The 13,610-nt window shown below is 40.7% G+C and overlaps 1 protein-coding gene across 3 annotated transcripts in view; it reads left to right on the forward strand.

Moving 5' to 3' along the window:
• Nucleotides 1–13,610, forward strand: part of nup93 (nucleoporin 93) — a 46,624-nt gene that overhangs the window by 29,194 nt on the left and 3,820 nt on the right. For all 3 annotated transcript variants that reach the window (XM_049573091.1, XM_049573090.1, XM_049573092.1), the window contains 13 exons: nt 1,648–1,710; nt 3,839–3,967; nt 4,865–4,939; nt 6,056–6,148; nt 6,260–6,399; nt 7,126–7,258; nt 7,516–7,673; nt 7,768–7,933; nt 8,201–8,294; nt 12,008–12,199; nt 12,284–12,410; nt 12,562–12,634; nt 13,198–13,242. In XM_049573091.1, coding sequence (XP_049429048.1) covers nt 1,648–1,710; nt 3,839–3,967; nt 4,865–4,939; nt 6,056–6,148; nt 6,260–6,399; nt 7,126–7,258; nt 7,516–7,673; nt 7,768–7,933; nt 8,201–8,294; nt 12,008–12,199; nt 12,284–12,410; nt 12,562–12,634; nt 13,198–13,242 — 1,488 coding nt within the window. The remainder of the gene's footprint in view (nt 1–1,647; nt 1,711–3,838; nt 3,968–4,864; nt 4,940–6,055; nt 6,149–6,259; nt 6,400–7,125; nt 7,259–7,515; nt 7,674–7,767; nt 7,934–8,200; nt 8,295–12,007; nt 12,200–12,283; nt 12,411–12,561; nt 12,635–13,197; nt 13,243–13,610) is intronic.

Genomic DNA, 13,610 nt, shown 5'->3' on the forward strand with positions numbered 1-13,610 from the left:
TGACCAAAGATGTACTGTTTACCCAAGCTAAAGGCATTTAATATTGTAAATTAAATACTTAGCTTTCGTATTGATAACTATTATATCTTTGGGTTTTGACTGTTAGTCAGACAAAACAAGGCATTTAAAGATTTTCCCCTGGCTGTCAGAAATTGTGACGGCCATTTTTAATTGTTTTTGGACATTTTGTAGACAAAACCATTACTCGAGAATAGGGCTCGGCGATATATCAATATCATATAGATACTGTGATATAAGACTAGTCGTCGTCTTAGATTGCATTACAGTAAAGTGATGCTCTTTTCTAAACTTACCAGAGCTGTTCTATTATTTGCCTTTACCCACTGAGTCATAATATCCACATTACTTATGACCATATATAAAAATCTCATTGTGTAAATATTTTGTAAAATTACCGTTAGTCCTATAATATCCTTGCAATATCAATATCAAGGTATTTGGTCAAAAGTATTGCGATATTTGATTTCCTCCATATCACCCAGCCCTAATGGAGAATCGGCAGAATGATAGAAAATGAAAGTATCAGTTGTTGAAGGCTGCAGTTATTCACACTTTTTTGAAAGTATTTTTTATCTCAAAGCAGTAAAACATATTTAATGTTTGACCTTACCATCTCACCCTGTTCTTCGTGTGAAATTTTGTCTCCTCCTGGTATCAATGGATGTAGCTATAAATATAAATATAAAGCCAAAAGCATTCCCCTGTCATCGAACTGATGACAGGGGAGGCTCTTTTGTCAATATTTCTGAATAAAGAGATGAGACGATGTTTTTTTCCCTTGGCTCTGCCTCTGACTCATTTGCAGCAAATGACCCATCATTTTTCCCTCTATTAAAATGCTACACATGTATCACGATATTCTACACAGGAAAGAAGACATTTTTTACATCAACTTGTATTTTTTGATACTGTGACTCACTCTCACGAAGTGCATTGCAGCGCAGCCTCCATTTTGGTGCTCTCTCAAGATGGCTGTCCCTTTATGCACGTCAGCGTTCACTGACTTTCCCTCCGAAGGGTGCTGCCGCGTTCTCTCCTGCACACTCCAGTTGTTACAGAAGTACCACTTACTCACTCGACAGCTCAGATCTTGTGTATAAGATAAGTAGTTTTATTTTCAGTTGAGTAGGATGTGAATAATTACCATTTTCATAGGAAGAACCAGAGGAGGAGGGGGTGTATGTGTGCAGAGGCAGCCATCTTGAGATGACTTCAAAATGGAGGCTATGCAGAGTGCTGTCTCTTAGCAAAGTGGCGTGTGAAAAGCACAGACACTTCTCTGGCCTGCCTATACGTGTGTAAAAAAGCGACCATACGTTCGACTAATCCTGACAGTGCGTGGGACTGCACTTGTCGAGGAAGGCCAGAGAAAAACAGGATGGAAAAGAAGAAGAGCAGCTTCTGTCTCCCGTAGAGCAAATTATGGTGCACCTGCTAAATCTGTCCCCCCAAAACTCTCTGCATACAGTTTATCTCTGCTTTTTTTGTCCCAAATGCTCGAGCTAATATCTCCTGCTTTCTCTCTCTTTTTCTTCTCTCTCTTTCTGTGTGTTTGTCATGCGTCTCGGCCTCTCCGTCTGTCTGTCTGTCTGTTTGTCTGACTGTCTGTCTCGACCTCGTCCACAGGGCTTCTTGAAGAATGAGAGGGACAACGCCCTGCTGTCGGCCATTGAGGAGTCTCGCCGTAGGGTCAGTATCTGCCTAGTGTCTGATTGCTTCGCTGGCCGAAAAAGAGCCACAGGGTGGTGACAGAATCTAAATTCTGCAGTGTCCGAAACCAGATCACAGGCCAACAGAACCCACATCTAAATATTTTAATTATATTCATTCTTTACAGGTGATTTTTTTTTTATATATTTTAAAGAATACAATTCAGTAATTTGATTCTACAGTCACATACAGTAGTCCTTCTTTGTTTGCGTCATATTTAGTTTAACAAAATCAGATGAATTATCAGCACTCCACTGTATATGAACATTAGCACATCACAATATGGCAACACTTAAAAACCAAATTTTTCGTAATTCCTGCTTGCTGTGATCTAAAAGTCCTTCTGGTGTGAACCTTTAGGGAATGGTTTTGAAATGGCTTCCCTGATGTGCAGAGCCAATAGTCCCTGCGTTTAATTAGCTGCCGTTCCCATTATCTCTCTCTGCTCCCTGAGAGAGGAAAAAAGGACTTCTGTGCAGCGGGGGAACAACTTAAATGCACTGATTAAAAAGAAAGCGGATGTTAAAGATTTCTATCGGACTGCTGGTCCTTTTACATCACAGGAAATGTGTGCTGCTGGCCTGTCAGATGACATATTTAGAGGAGTAAGAGCTGTCCAGTCTCACAGCAATCACTTGACAGGAATACACAATCTCTTTTATATTTAATCCCTTTGGCTTTGGGATTTATTTTATTTTTAGGCAGATTCTGATTATAATCTTGGAGAAATGCAAAAATCTGATAACAATACACTGACTTGTTTTATTCATTATTTTTCATAATTGCGGAACATTCAAACCTTTTTGATATTTTTGATGATTGTTAAGCAATTGTAGAAAGAGATGTGAACTGAGTGAGGCATTTTACCGTCACAATAATAAACCAGTTCAGTTCTCGCTGGTTGATAAACTCTGGGAACTCTTTTAAATGACATTAAGTTTATCTATGTCATTTCTGCACTTCGCCTACTTTATTACATCATAGTTTTTTGACAGATTGCAGTTATGCAACTCAGTAATGTTAAAAGTAAACGCTTTGACATCTAGGCAGTGACCAAGTTAACCAAGTAAAAGCTCTAGTCTACTTTTGTATCTCCCTGAGCTGGAGATTGGAAAGATTTAATTATCTCACGTTCCCATTATCTCACTTTGAGTCTCTGTGGAGAGTTAAAATAGATGGCACTGTGTCCTAGTGGAGTAGGACAATCTTGACAGGGGTCTGCTGCTAAATCTGGTGCATGTGCGTGTGTATGGTGTGCGTGTTTGTGTGTGTGTGTGTGTGTGTGTGTGTGTGTGTGTGTGTGTGTCATAGGTATTCCCATTTACATAATGTACATGCATGTTACTACGTGCTGCATGTGTGTAGCTTAGGCTGTCGGGCTACTGGAGAGAGAATTCTTCCTGTCCTAGCTGCTATTACCTACTCCGCCCTCAACCCATCTACTGATACAAATGCAGGGCACAAGATTAAATGTTTAACTTGGTAGCATACCTACACAGAACTAAAAAGAAATTAAGATCACCTGGGAAAAACTGGTACATTGCAAATCATTAGAAAACAGGTGCATAAATTAATCACATAATATTCAGTACCTAGGGTCTCATTTTTAAACACTGCATACTCACAAAATGAAGAGTGAAAGAGGCCTGAGCCACTTCTCACGTTAAAGTTGTGATCTATAAAAACAGACTTTGACCCATGCCTACGAACATTTTGGAGACAAGAAATTGGAGTTGCAGATGGTGAGGTGGAAGACTGATTGTAGGAAGTGTCTAATATTTTGGCACATGCCATTTTTGGTTTTTGTCTGTACGTACATTTTTAGTATGGATCCCACACATTGTTTCATAAATGTATGTGAGGCAAGGCATGTTGCAACACCCACTTAACTGTCTGTTCTGTCATTTACAAAAGGTCTGTCTTCAGAGTCAAACCCGCTGCTTCAAAATTATCTCTGTCATCAAGGCACTCCCTTTAAATGATCATTCCTGGTCTTGCTTGATTCATTTGTATGCAAAACGCAAACACACAAAATGTGAGCTCTAACCTGTGTGCAGTAATACATGAGTATGATTGGGTACCTGTCTCCTACTTTTATATGTTTCAGACGTTCTTGTTGGCTGAAGAGTACCACCGTGAGTCCATGCTGGTCCAATGGGAGCAAGTTAAGCAGAGAGTGTTGCACACACTACTCGGAGCAGGGGAGGATGCACTGGACTTCAGTCAAGATGTGGAGGTACAGGAAACACAACACAAGCTTCTTTCGGAAGAAGGACCTCCAAATTTAAAGGGGAGACAACTTAAGACAAAATGGATCTTTACCACCAAAAGAGATAAACAGCCTCAGTCTGCTAGATACTTAAGATTTTGTTTTAGCTGGGACTGTTGAGGTTAACATTCCTTACCAAAAGGGGACATCTTTTATGCTGATAAGAGTATAATATATTGGGGAGTCCGCTATTTTGAGGTTGTCACATGGACCCAGCTCTGGACAGGCCCTCCTTTATTTGACTAGATTTGTCATAGCAAATGAAAGTTTCCTGAAGGAAGATGCCGGTTCATTAATGTTTATTTTTAATAATGAAGAGAGCAGAGGAAATGTCTATTTTTGGTCTTTGTTAATGTTTTTCAGGATTGATATACAGGTTTCAATTCCAGAGAGAGTCTCTTTTCTCGCCTCTGACATTTTACAATTCTACAAATTTTAAATCAGTACTAGTTTACTTATAAGTTGTGTGTGACTGCTGTTATGGACTGTACGTCAGTATTATATTATTTGAATATTTTCCAATTAATTTAGTCACATACACAATGTCTTTATTGTAATATATTTTAACATCTTGGACTAAATGTTTCCACATCAAATGAAGTCTCATGTCTCTCAAGCAGATGTCTTGATACTGCGTACTTCTGAGACTTATAATTGATAATATTTTTTATTTCTCTAGGAGTAAATTAAAATACTTTCATCCAAGGTGTTATCCTGTGAGAGCCTATCCCAGCATCCATTGAGCAACAGGCGTGAAAACACATTGATTTTTCTAACCTTATTTAACTTCCTTTTAGAAATACTACTTGTTTTTGTGTGCAGTGCATTTTTTAAAGTCATCTGCTGCCTCTCTGTGTATTGTAGCCCAGCTTTGTGAGTGAAGTGACTGTTCCAGGAAGGAGTGCGTTGGACAGTGTGGAGGTGGCCTACGGACGACAGGTGAGTCACTGGATGCAAAATTATATACATATTTATTCTACCACTGGGGAGCATCAAAGTCAGAAAATAAGTTCAGAAATGTTAGATAATGTATTTTCCAGTATTATTTTCTTTACCCCATAAAACATAAAATAAACATTGTTTAATAAGAATCCTTTAGATTTTTTATTTTTGAAAAATGTGGCCAAGAGATGCACCAAGCGTGGCATTTTACATTTGAAAAATAAACTTAACAGTGGTCTCTGGTGGACAACAATACAATGGTGACATTACTTATTGTAAAGATAATATTACCCCCCGATTTACCAGTCAGGCTCTGTTCCAACATCAGTATTTTATCATTATTTTCCTTAAAATGATCATTTGTGACAAAATTTGTTAATGAAAGGAAACATTAGAGATTATATATGTGGCTGTGATAGATTTGGTTCCATTTATTAAATGAATCTGTTGTGGAACATAGACATTTTCACCAGTTTAACTGTGTTGGTATGTAAATCTAAAGCAAAGCCACCTCTTGAACTGACTGCAGAGAGTTGAACACAGATGTGTGTTTGTGATGCCCTTTGTCTGATCGTTCAGTTAAAATGGGGTCACAGCAAGACGGGAAATGGCAGATCAAACATATCGATTAATTGGGTGGTAGAGGGGGACTCTGGGTAATTCTCTCTCTCGCACTCTGTCTCTGTATGTCTCTCTTTGCCGTCCCTCCTCCCTCATCATCCTGTCTGACCTTCTCTTTCTCTGTCTGTTTGTCTCGGATCTGCTACGTGACGCAGTACTTTAAATGTAGCTTTTCCTCTGACCATGTGTCGACACATTGCGTGCGGCGTCATTTGTCTCATTTTTGTCATCTTCTTCGATGACATTTTAAACGTCTTGATCCTTTTTTTCTTGTTTTTTGTTGTGAACCATTTCACCCGATGGTCATAGTGTTTGCTTTTACTTTTGAGGCTGAGGATGGAGTTGTAGGTGGATTTCAATTTTTTAAACATTCATTTGAAAAAACAGTGTTACCTGAAAACTGAGCGTTTAACAGGTTGGGGAGTTTATCGCCTATATATTTTTTTCTGTTTTGTCTTTCTCTCCCTTCATTACTACCTCTTCCTCCTCCAGATTTACATTTTCAATGAGAAGATCGTGAATGGTCACATTCAGCCTAATCTGGGAGATTTATGTGCCTCTGTAGCAGAAAGCCTGGATGACAAGGTAAGAACATTTGCTATCATCATGAAATTGACTCAAATATTCAGATTTGACCACTAATTTCTGTACATGCCTTTATGTAACTGAGGCTGTCCCCCTCTCTCTTCCCTCTAGAATGTATCAGACATGTGGCTGATGGTGAAGCAGATGTCGGATGTGTTGCTTGTTCCGGCCAAAGACACTCTCAAAAGTCGTACCTCTGTGGAAATGCAAATGGCCTTCGTACGCCAGGCACTCAGCTTCCTAGAGAACAGGTAACTCTGCTTTTTTTTTTTGTAAAGTGCAAAAACTTTGTGGATCTAAGGCTACTGCAACGATAATATGTTTCCATTTTTAAAATGCATTACTATTGCTAAGTTAACACCTAGCATCTATACCACACCAGCGTTTTGGAACCCCTAAACGCAATCCTTAGAAAAGCCTTTGAAAACGTCAAAGAACAATTACCTAGACACCCACATGACACCTTGTGTGGGTACTCCTTTCCTGTTACCATGGTTTCCCCCAGTGATGCATAATGTTCCCATTGCCGCTCTGATATGTCACCATATTTGCTTTGTAGCGAATCCCAATCTGTTTTCTGCCGCCTTAACCACCTTATACTGCTGTTACTTTCAGTAACAGTCGTCAGTCCAAGCAAAGAAATCTCTGCCATCTCCGTAGTATTTTCTGTAACTAAGCAACCGACCACAGAGTAGACAGTCTGCTTCTTGTTTCTCCCGACACACACATGCCCAGTGTACGTGAATGGTCATGTGATGTGCCTTTTTCAGGGGTGTTAGTATGGACAGAGATTATTTCTAAAACAGTGTGTGTACGGAGATGGTTTTCATTTTGTAATGCCATTTGAAAACTGTTAGTGTGGATGTAGCTTGAGTTAGCACCAGACTTACAGTACAGTAGTTTTCAATTTTAGTCGATCTGATCCATGATGATAAACTCATATGTGTGCATATCTCTGTGTGTTTCCTCTCTTCCAGTTATAAAAACTACACCATGGTGACTGTGTTTGGGAACCTCCATCAGGCCCACCTAGGAGGAGTGCCAGGAACGTACCAGCTTGTCCGCAGCTTCCTTAACATTAAACTACCAGGGCCCCTGCCAGGCATGCAGGTAGAACACAGATTTGAATGCTTTTTTGAATCTGCCAAGTACATAACAAAATGTCTTTTAAAAAAAAATTGTAACACAGCAGTCAGATTGTGAACTGATTTTTACTGGTATTTGCAATCAAGGGCTGGTACGTGATGACTTTAGTACAACAAGCTTAATTTGTGTGCACAAGCCAAAGAACTCATGTGGAGACAAAATATTTAAAATGAGTCAGTAGAATATTGCCTCATCGTGTTAAATGTCTTTGTGTTCAACAGGATGGTGAGATAGAGGGCCATCCGGTGTGGGCTGTGATCTACTACTGTCTGCGTTGTGGCGATCTGAATGCAGCCATGCAGGTTGTGAACAGAGTGCAACATCAGCTAGGAGACTTCAAGACCTGGTTTCAGGAGTACATGAACAGCCCCGACAGACGGTGAGATCTCCACACCTCCTCGTCTTCATATATGTTGAGATTCTCTGAGGTCAAACTGTATCATCATCCATGCTTCTTGATCTCTTCCCTTCAGCCTCTCCCCAACTTCAGAGAACAAGCTCCGTCTCCACTACCGCAGGGTGCTGAGGAACAGCGCTGACCCCTACAAGCGAGCCGTCTACTGCCTGATCGGGAAATGTGACATCAGCGATAACCATGGAGAGGTGGCAGACAAGACTGAAGACTACCTCTGGCTCAAGGTACAGTATACTTAATTGTGACGTTTTTCCTTTCTGGTTTATTAAAATATAAAGCATTAGCACACTGGCCTGAGGAGAAGCTGGCCCAGTTAATGATCATCATTAAAAGCTTAGTTACAAAGCATCACTGTTGGCAATCTCTGGACTTGTGTGAGTCATTTGCTGTCTTACAGTTTTTGCTTTTTTAGTAGAGCAGTCCTTGGAGCCAAAATTGTGTTTTTCCTTCCAATATTTGTACATAACGTGCACCGTGTTTTGTCCCTGCAGTTGAACCAGGTGTGTTTTGATGATGACGGCAGCAGCTCTCCTCAGGACAGACTGACCCTGCCACAGCTACAGAAACAGCTGCTGGAGGACTATGGTATGGAACTGCATTTCTCTGTTAGCCCTACAAATGACCACAAGTATTCCGACTTTAGTTTCTCAACAACCATGATACATCACTTTGCCTCAGCAACTACATCTGCTCCATTTCTATTATCTTTTCTTCTGTGGTAGAAGCTGTTGCAGAGGGGGCGCAGGCACAGACATGTACGTGCATGCTATGTGCCCCCCTATGGAACAGACTTTTCTTTGATTGCCTCATGTGCTGTAGATTGTAATATGATTACAACCACATCTGTACATTGATTAAAGAGCCAGAAGAAGTTAAAACAGTGCACCTCTGAGCATAAAGCAGCACATTTTTAGCTACCTCAACTCAGGATATCAGCCAGTAGAAAGTATTAGTCTGAAACCTTAGCTCTCTTTTTTTCAAAAGTGAAATCTCTATACCTCACTTTGCGGAATCAATGTTATTTAAGGTAACATGAGGACAGGGATTGCTGTCGCTCTAGCTGACAGTACCCCATGACTGAAGGAATATAACAGAAACACAGTTTAGATTGACATTGACCGAAAAACTGTTTAATGTGGACCAGCCACATCAGGGCTCATAACCTGATTGGCTTAATTAGGTCAATACTGCTGCCAACACTAATGGATTGTATTGGTACATCTCTTTTTCATTCTGTTTTTCCGTTTTTGTTACTATAATTACGGTTCATCCATTTTACTCATTACATTCTGAACTGTGCACTCATTACTTGCTGTGGTCTTAGTGTTTGTTTCCCTTGACTCTTTACCTATGCTATGAACATGCACATGAAACTATTATCTTGTCTTAACTTTTGCAGATAAAAGATTTGTAGATATAGATAAGCCATCTTTGAAAAAATATAAATAAATAAACTAAAATTCAAATGGCAAAATGCAGGATCAGCAGGATCTGGAAGTAATTTTCCCCCACTGTAAATTCTCCTTTTTAAATTTCCCTGAATAATACACTCAGTTTTCTTCTACAGAGAAACGCATGAATAATTTAACATCACTAACACTGTTTTATTTTTGGTTGTTTTTCTTTCCTTTTTAGTTTTGTATAGTGAATAGCTTTAAGCACTACAGTACCCATGAGTCTCAGCAGCTGTTGCTATGGACAACAAGCCAGCCAGAAGTGTGACTCAGAGCGGTAGCAAATTCTGAACCCTTTGTCGTAGCAGGCAGGAACAAAAGTTCATGAGCCAGAATCTGTTTGTGAATTGATTTTTAAACTGCCAAATGTAGAAACAGCAACGCAGTTTCTAAATCATTTGTATTTATGATTCAGCCCAAAGAGTTTCTTGCTTAAAGTGCTACAACTGCCAGTCACCTGCTGCCTGTGCAGGAAAATGAAGTAACACCTCCTGCTTCGTCTCCCTCTAGGCCTTATTAAACGCCTTCAATAAAGTAAAAAGAAACAGCTGCAGCTTAAACTCTTATCCAACCACGCTTCCTCCTGGCTGCATCACACTGCTTCCCTGATCTGTCTTCAAGAATTCGGTGTCCTTGATGTCTCAACACAATGAATATTACAAGAGACAACAAGGGGCACACTTCCAGATAGTCCCTCCCTCAAACGCATTCATGGTCTTGCACGTGGAGTTGTGCGTGAGAAAAGTGGCGGAAGTAGTTTTGAGTCAGCTGACAAGCTTGAGAGAGAGACCTTCAGATCCTGCACACCTGGTCAATCCCTGCAGGAAGTGGGAGTGCTTGTTAGGAAGTTTTTCAATCTTATAAAAATTGCAGGATAATCCCATGCCTGAAATATCCTTTGTGCAGCCCTCTAAATGACAGACAACACAAGTGCAGATGAACTTTGTGACATGCTTTGACTTTGATTTTTCACCCAAGCTAATTTCAAAATAAAGCTAAACAAACACATGCCTCCTGATACGCAAAAAAAGGGGAGCATGGGGCATTAGGCCGTCTCTCCCACAGATCGCGAAAGCACACTTTTCTCCCCTGGGTGTTGCCTTCTCCACGGGCCAATTCTGCTCCGTTCTGATAAGACTGCACTCTTTTCCTCTCTCAGTAGCCCTTACCCGCTCCCATTTCCCCTCTCCCACTCTCTCTGCTCAGTGGGAAGTACAGCCTGGAGCCTCATTCTGTTTTCTCTCATGCTGCTCCGCTCCTTCGGTTGTCTGGCACAGTGTTCCTTGTTGTCCTCCATCTTGCTTCACAGCGGGACGTAAAGCCCAAAGCCTCTCTTCATTTCTCTCACATACTGCCAGCGCTTGCCAGCCTCGCCTGTTCTCTGTTTCTCTGTCCTTCGCTCGCTGCGTTGCTGTCCTCTCCTTTTATCCGTTATCCCCGTTCCTCCTCATACCTGCACCGTCATTTCCCCCTTTTTCCTCCCACTGATTTCCGTCCTCTTTCACGTGTTTTCTCCTCCTATGTGCATTTGTTCTTTCTCGTTTCTTGTTTGCGCACTCTGCAGCAGCCCTCCCTCACACCCACACTCTTATCTCTCCTCCTTCGTCCTTTTTCTCCTCTTCATCGCTCTCTCCCTCTCTTCTTCTCCCATGCGCTTTCCCTTTTTGAACTAAAGTGCTGTAAGTCTGAGATAAGGCTATAAAATGGCTGACATGGTCCACCCTGTTCTACTCCTCAAACTTTCAGCCAGCAAGAGGATTAAGGATTATAATTAAAAAGTAAACTTGATGACTAAGTACCTGCGCTTGACAGAATGTTTTCAAATTCTTACATGTAAGTTGCCATGGCAACTGTAAAATGTTGACATGGCATGTTCATCTAAAGTTAAATTGGCACAGTTAAATGCTTTTATAGTGTATGACATTTAATGGCATTAGAAGCATTTCTATAGAAACTGTCTGATAGTCATCAATTTCTTTTTATTAGACAGTGAAACACCCACACAGGTGTTTTCAATTATTTTCCTTAATTAGACCTCCATTGTGTACAGACTGTGCTTGATTGACAGGTCCGTCCTCTCTCTCCTTTGAGCTTTGTTTTGAGACTTTTTGGGAAAGACAAATTACACATTTATGATTCTTATTGGTACATACTGCCGCAACTGCCTGAGTTGTCAACTCGTTGCACTCCATTTCCTTCTTCAGTCTGGCATTGCGTTCACTCTAAACAATTTCCATGGGGAGAGTGACTTGATTTTCCCGAACCAATCACTAGACACACACGTATCCGCTTGAATCTGATGCGCAGCCATGCCAACATGGTTTTGCTGGGATTTTAAGAGTGGAGTGGAGCAAAGTAAAACAAACCACAATGTCAGGTAAGTCGAATCAGAGCAGCCTCAATAGCAGCGTTTATCTTGTCCATAGTGGTAATAGTGTTTTTGACCATTGAGGCAACTGGTGACAGCACTAATAAAACAATACGTGCATGCTGAAATCTCATTTTTATCGTCAGTTACTTTTTCCCCTTTTTCCTCTGTCTTTTGTCTTTTTGTCCCAAAGAGGAGAGCAGTTGTTAGTTTGGTTATGACAGTTAAATCCAAAGTGACAGTTGGTCATTTAAATTCTTTCTATATTACGCAGAAGAAAAAAATAATGTTTGGACTTGGTAGTCAAAGATGAGAAAGATAGAGTCACAGATGATTCTCAAAAATGAAATGTGTGTCTGACATCTGACATTAGAGGTGGGACCTTTCTACCTGAAATCACATGCAGGTTAAGAAATACAGAAGTACTTGAACACATCACAATTTTTTCTTCTGTTCTCTTATCTTTTGTCCAACAGGAGAGTCCCATTTCTCTGCAAGCCAGCAGCCCTTCCTGTATTTCCAGGTGTTGTTCCTGACAGCTCAGTTTGAAGCGGCAGTGGCTTTCTTGTTTCGTGTCGAGAGACTTCGGAGTCACGCTGTACACGTGGCATTGGTCCTGTACGAGCTGCGGCTGTTGCTGAAGTCGTCTGGCCAAAGCGCTCAGCTGTGTGAGTGTGATCACCCTTACGATGGTGCAGACACTTCAGAAAGAAATTGTAGTTGAACAAAATGTGTTCACGTGTTCTCTGCAGTGAGCCAGGAGCCTGGTGACCCTCCCATGGTACGTCGCCTCAATTTTATCCGTCTGCTAATGCTGTACACTCGCAAGTTTGAGTCCACAGATCCCCGGGAAGCCCTGCAATACTTCTACTTTTTACGGTAAGTCATCTCACACTCTGAGAGTCAGATGAACCCCCTGTATTTCTGATCCCATACTATTAGGATTCAGATTCAGCTATTACTTGTATCTAGTGACGTTCACCACAGTGTCTCTGATTCTAATTCCTACCGTGTATGTGTTGTCCTGCAGCAATGAGAAAGACAGCCAGGGAGAAAACATGTTCATGCGATGTGTCAGTGAACTTGTTATCGAGAGTCGAGAGGTAAGTGATCCACATTTACATGAAAGCCCTCTGGTAAAAAAATGTTTCCCTTTGTTCCTGACCTCGTCTCGGACATTTTGATTAAAATTTAGTTAACACTGATTTTTTTTTAAAAAAAATCGAATTTCACAAATTATTTCATTTGATTGTATTACTGTATTCTATCTTATGTTTTCTCTTGCAAACGTGCAGTAAAAATACCAATCTAAAGATGTTCTGACTATCCCTTTCACTTGGTTTTCAGTATGTTTTACTGGACATGTATTACCCCTTTTTTACTAGAAGTAGCCACTTGATACACCTGCTGAATTGACCGGACAACAGCTGTAGCTAGATATAACGAAACTTTCTTTTTGTTGTGGTTAAGTGTTATGTTTTTTGTTTTAGCTTTGTGCATGTAAATGGACAGAATATAGGTTGGGAAACACAAGCAGCCCAGTAAAACATCACAAAATAATACGATAATAATCATAATACAGGATTTATTTCAGGGCTGTGATACATAAAGGTGTGTGTACAGTGTGTACATGTATTGGATATGGATTTTTTTGTCTTTTTTACAGTTTGACATGCTGCTGGGGAGATTAGAGAAGGACGGCAGTAGGAAGGTAAGAAGATTATGTCTTTGATCTCCCCCTCTCATCTCATCTGTGGTTGTTGTGTCTATGACGTGCTTTTGCCTCTCACCTGCTCTCTTGCCATGCCCTTCTCTTCTTCTTTCTCTGCTTCACATTTTTCCTCTGTCACTCTCTGTCTTTGCTATACGTGGGGTGTTTCAGTCAGCTAGACAAGGACAGAAATCTTCCCTCTCTTCAACCCGTCTCCTACATGTTTTGACACTCCCCGTTTAGCAGCACTTTGTTCCTCTGTCATGGATCAAAAAGCTCTTCACAATACTTGCTTTGTAGTCAAAGTTTCTTGACATTTCTCACCGTGCCTGCAGCACTCTGCAAAATGTGATGTCTGAGGGTATGTT

The sequence above is a fragment of the Epinephelus fuscoguttatus genome, linkage group LG4 (assembly GCF_011397635.1).
Source record: "Epinephelus fuscoguttatus linkage group LG4, E.fuscoguttatus.final_Chr_v1".
Classification (NCBI taxonomy): domain Eukaryota; kingdom Metazoa; phylum Chordata; class Actinopteri; order Perciformes; family Serranidae; genus Epinephelus; species Epinephelus fuscoguttatus.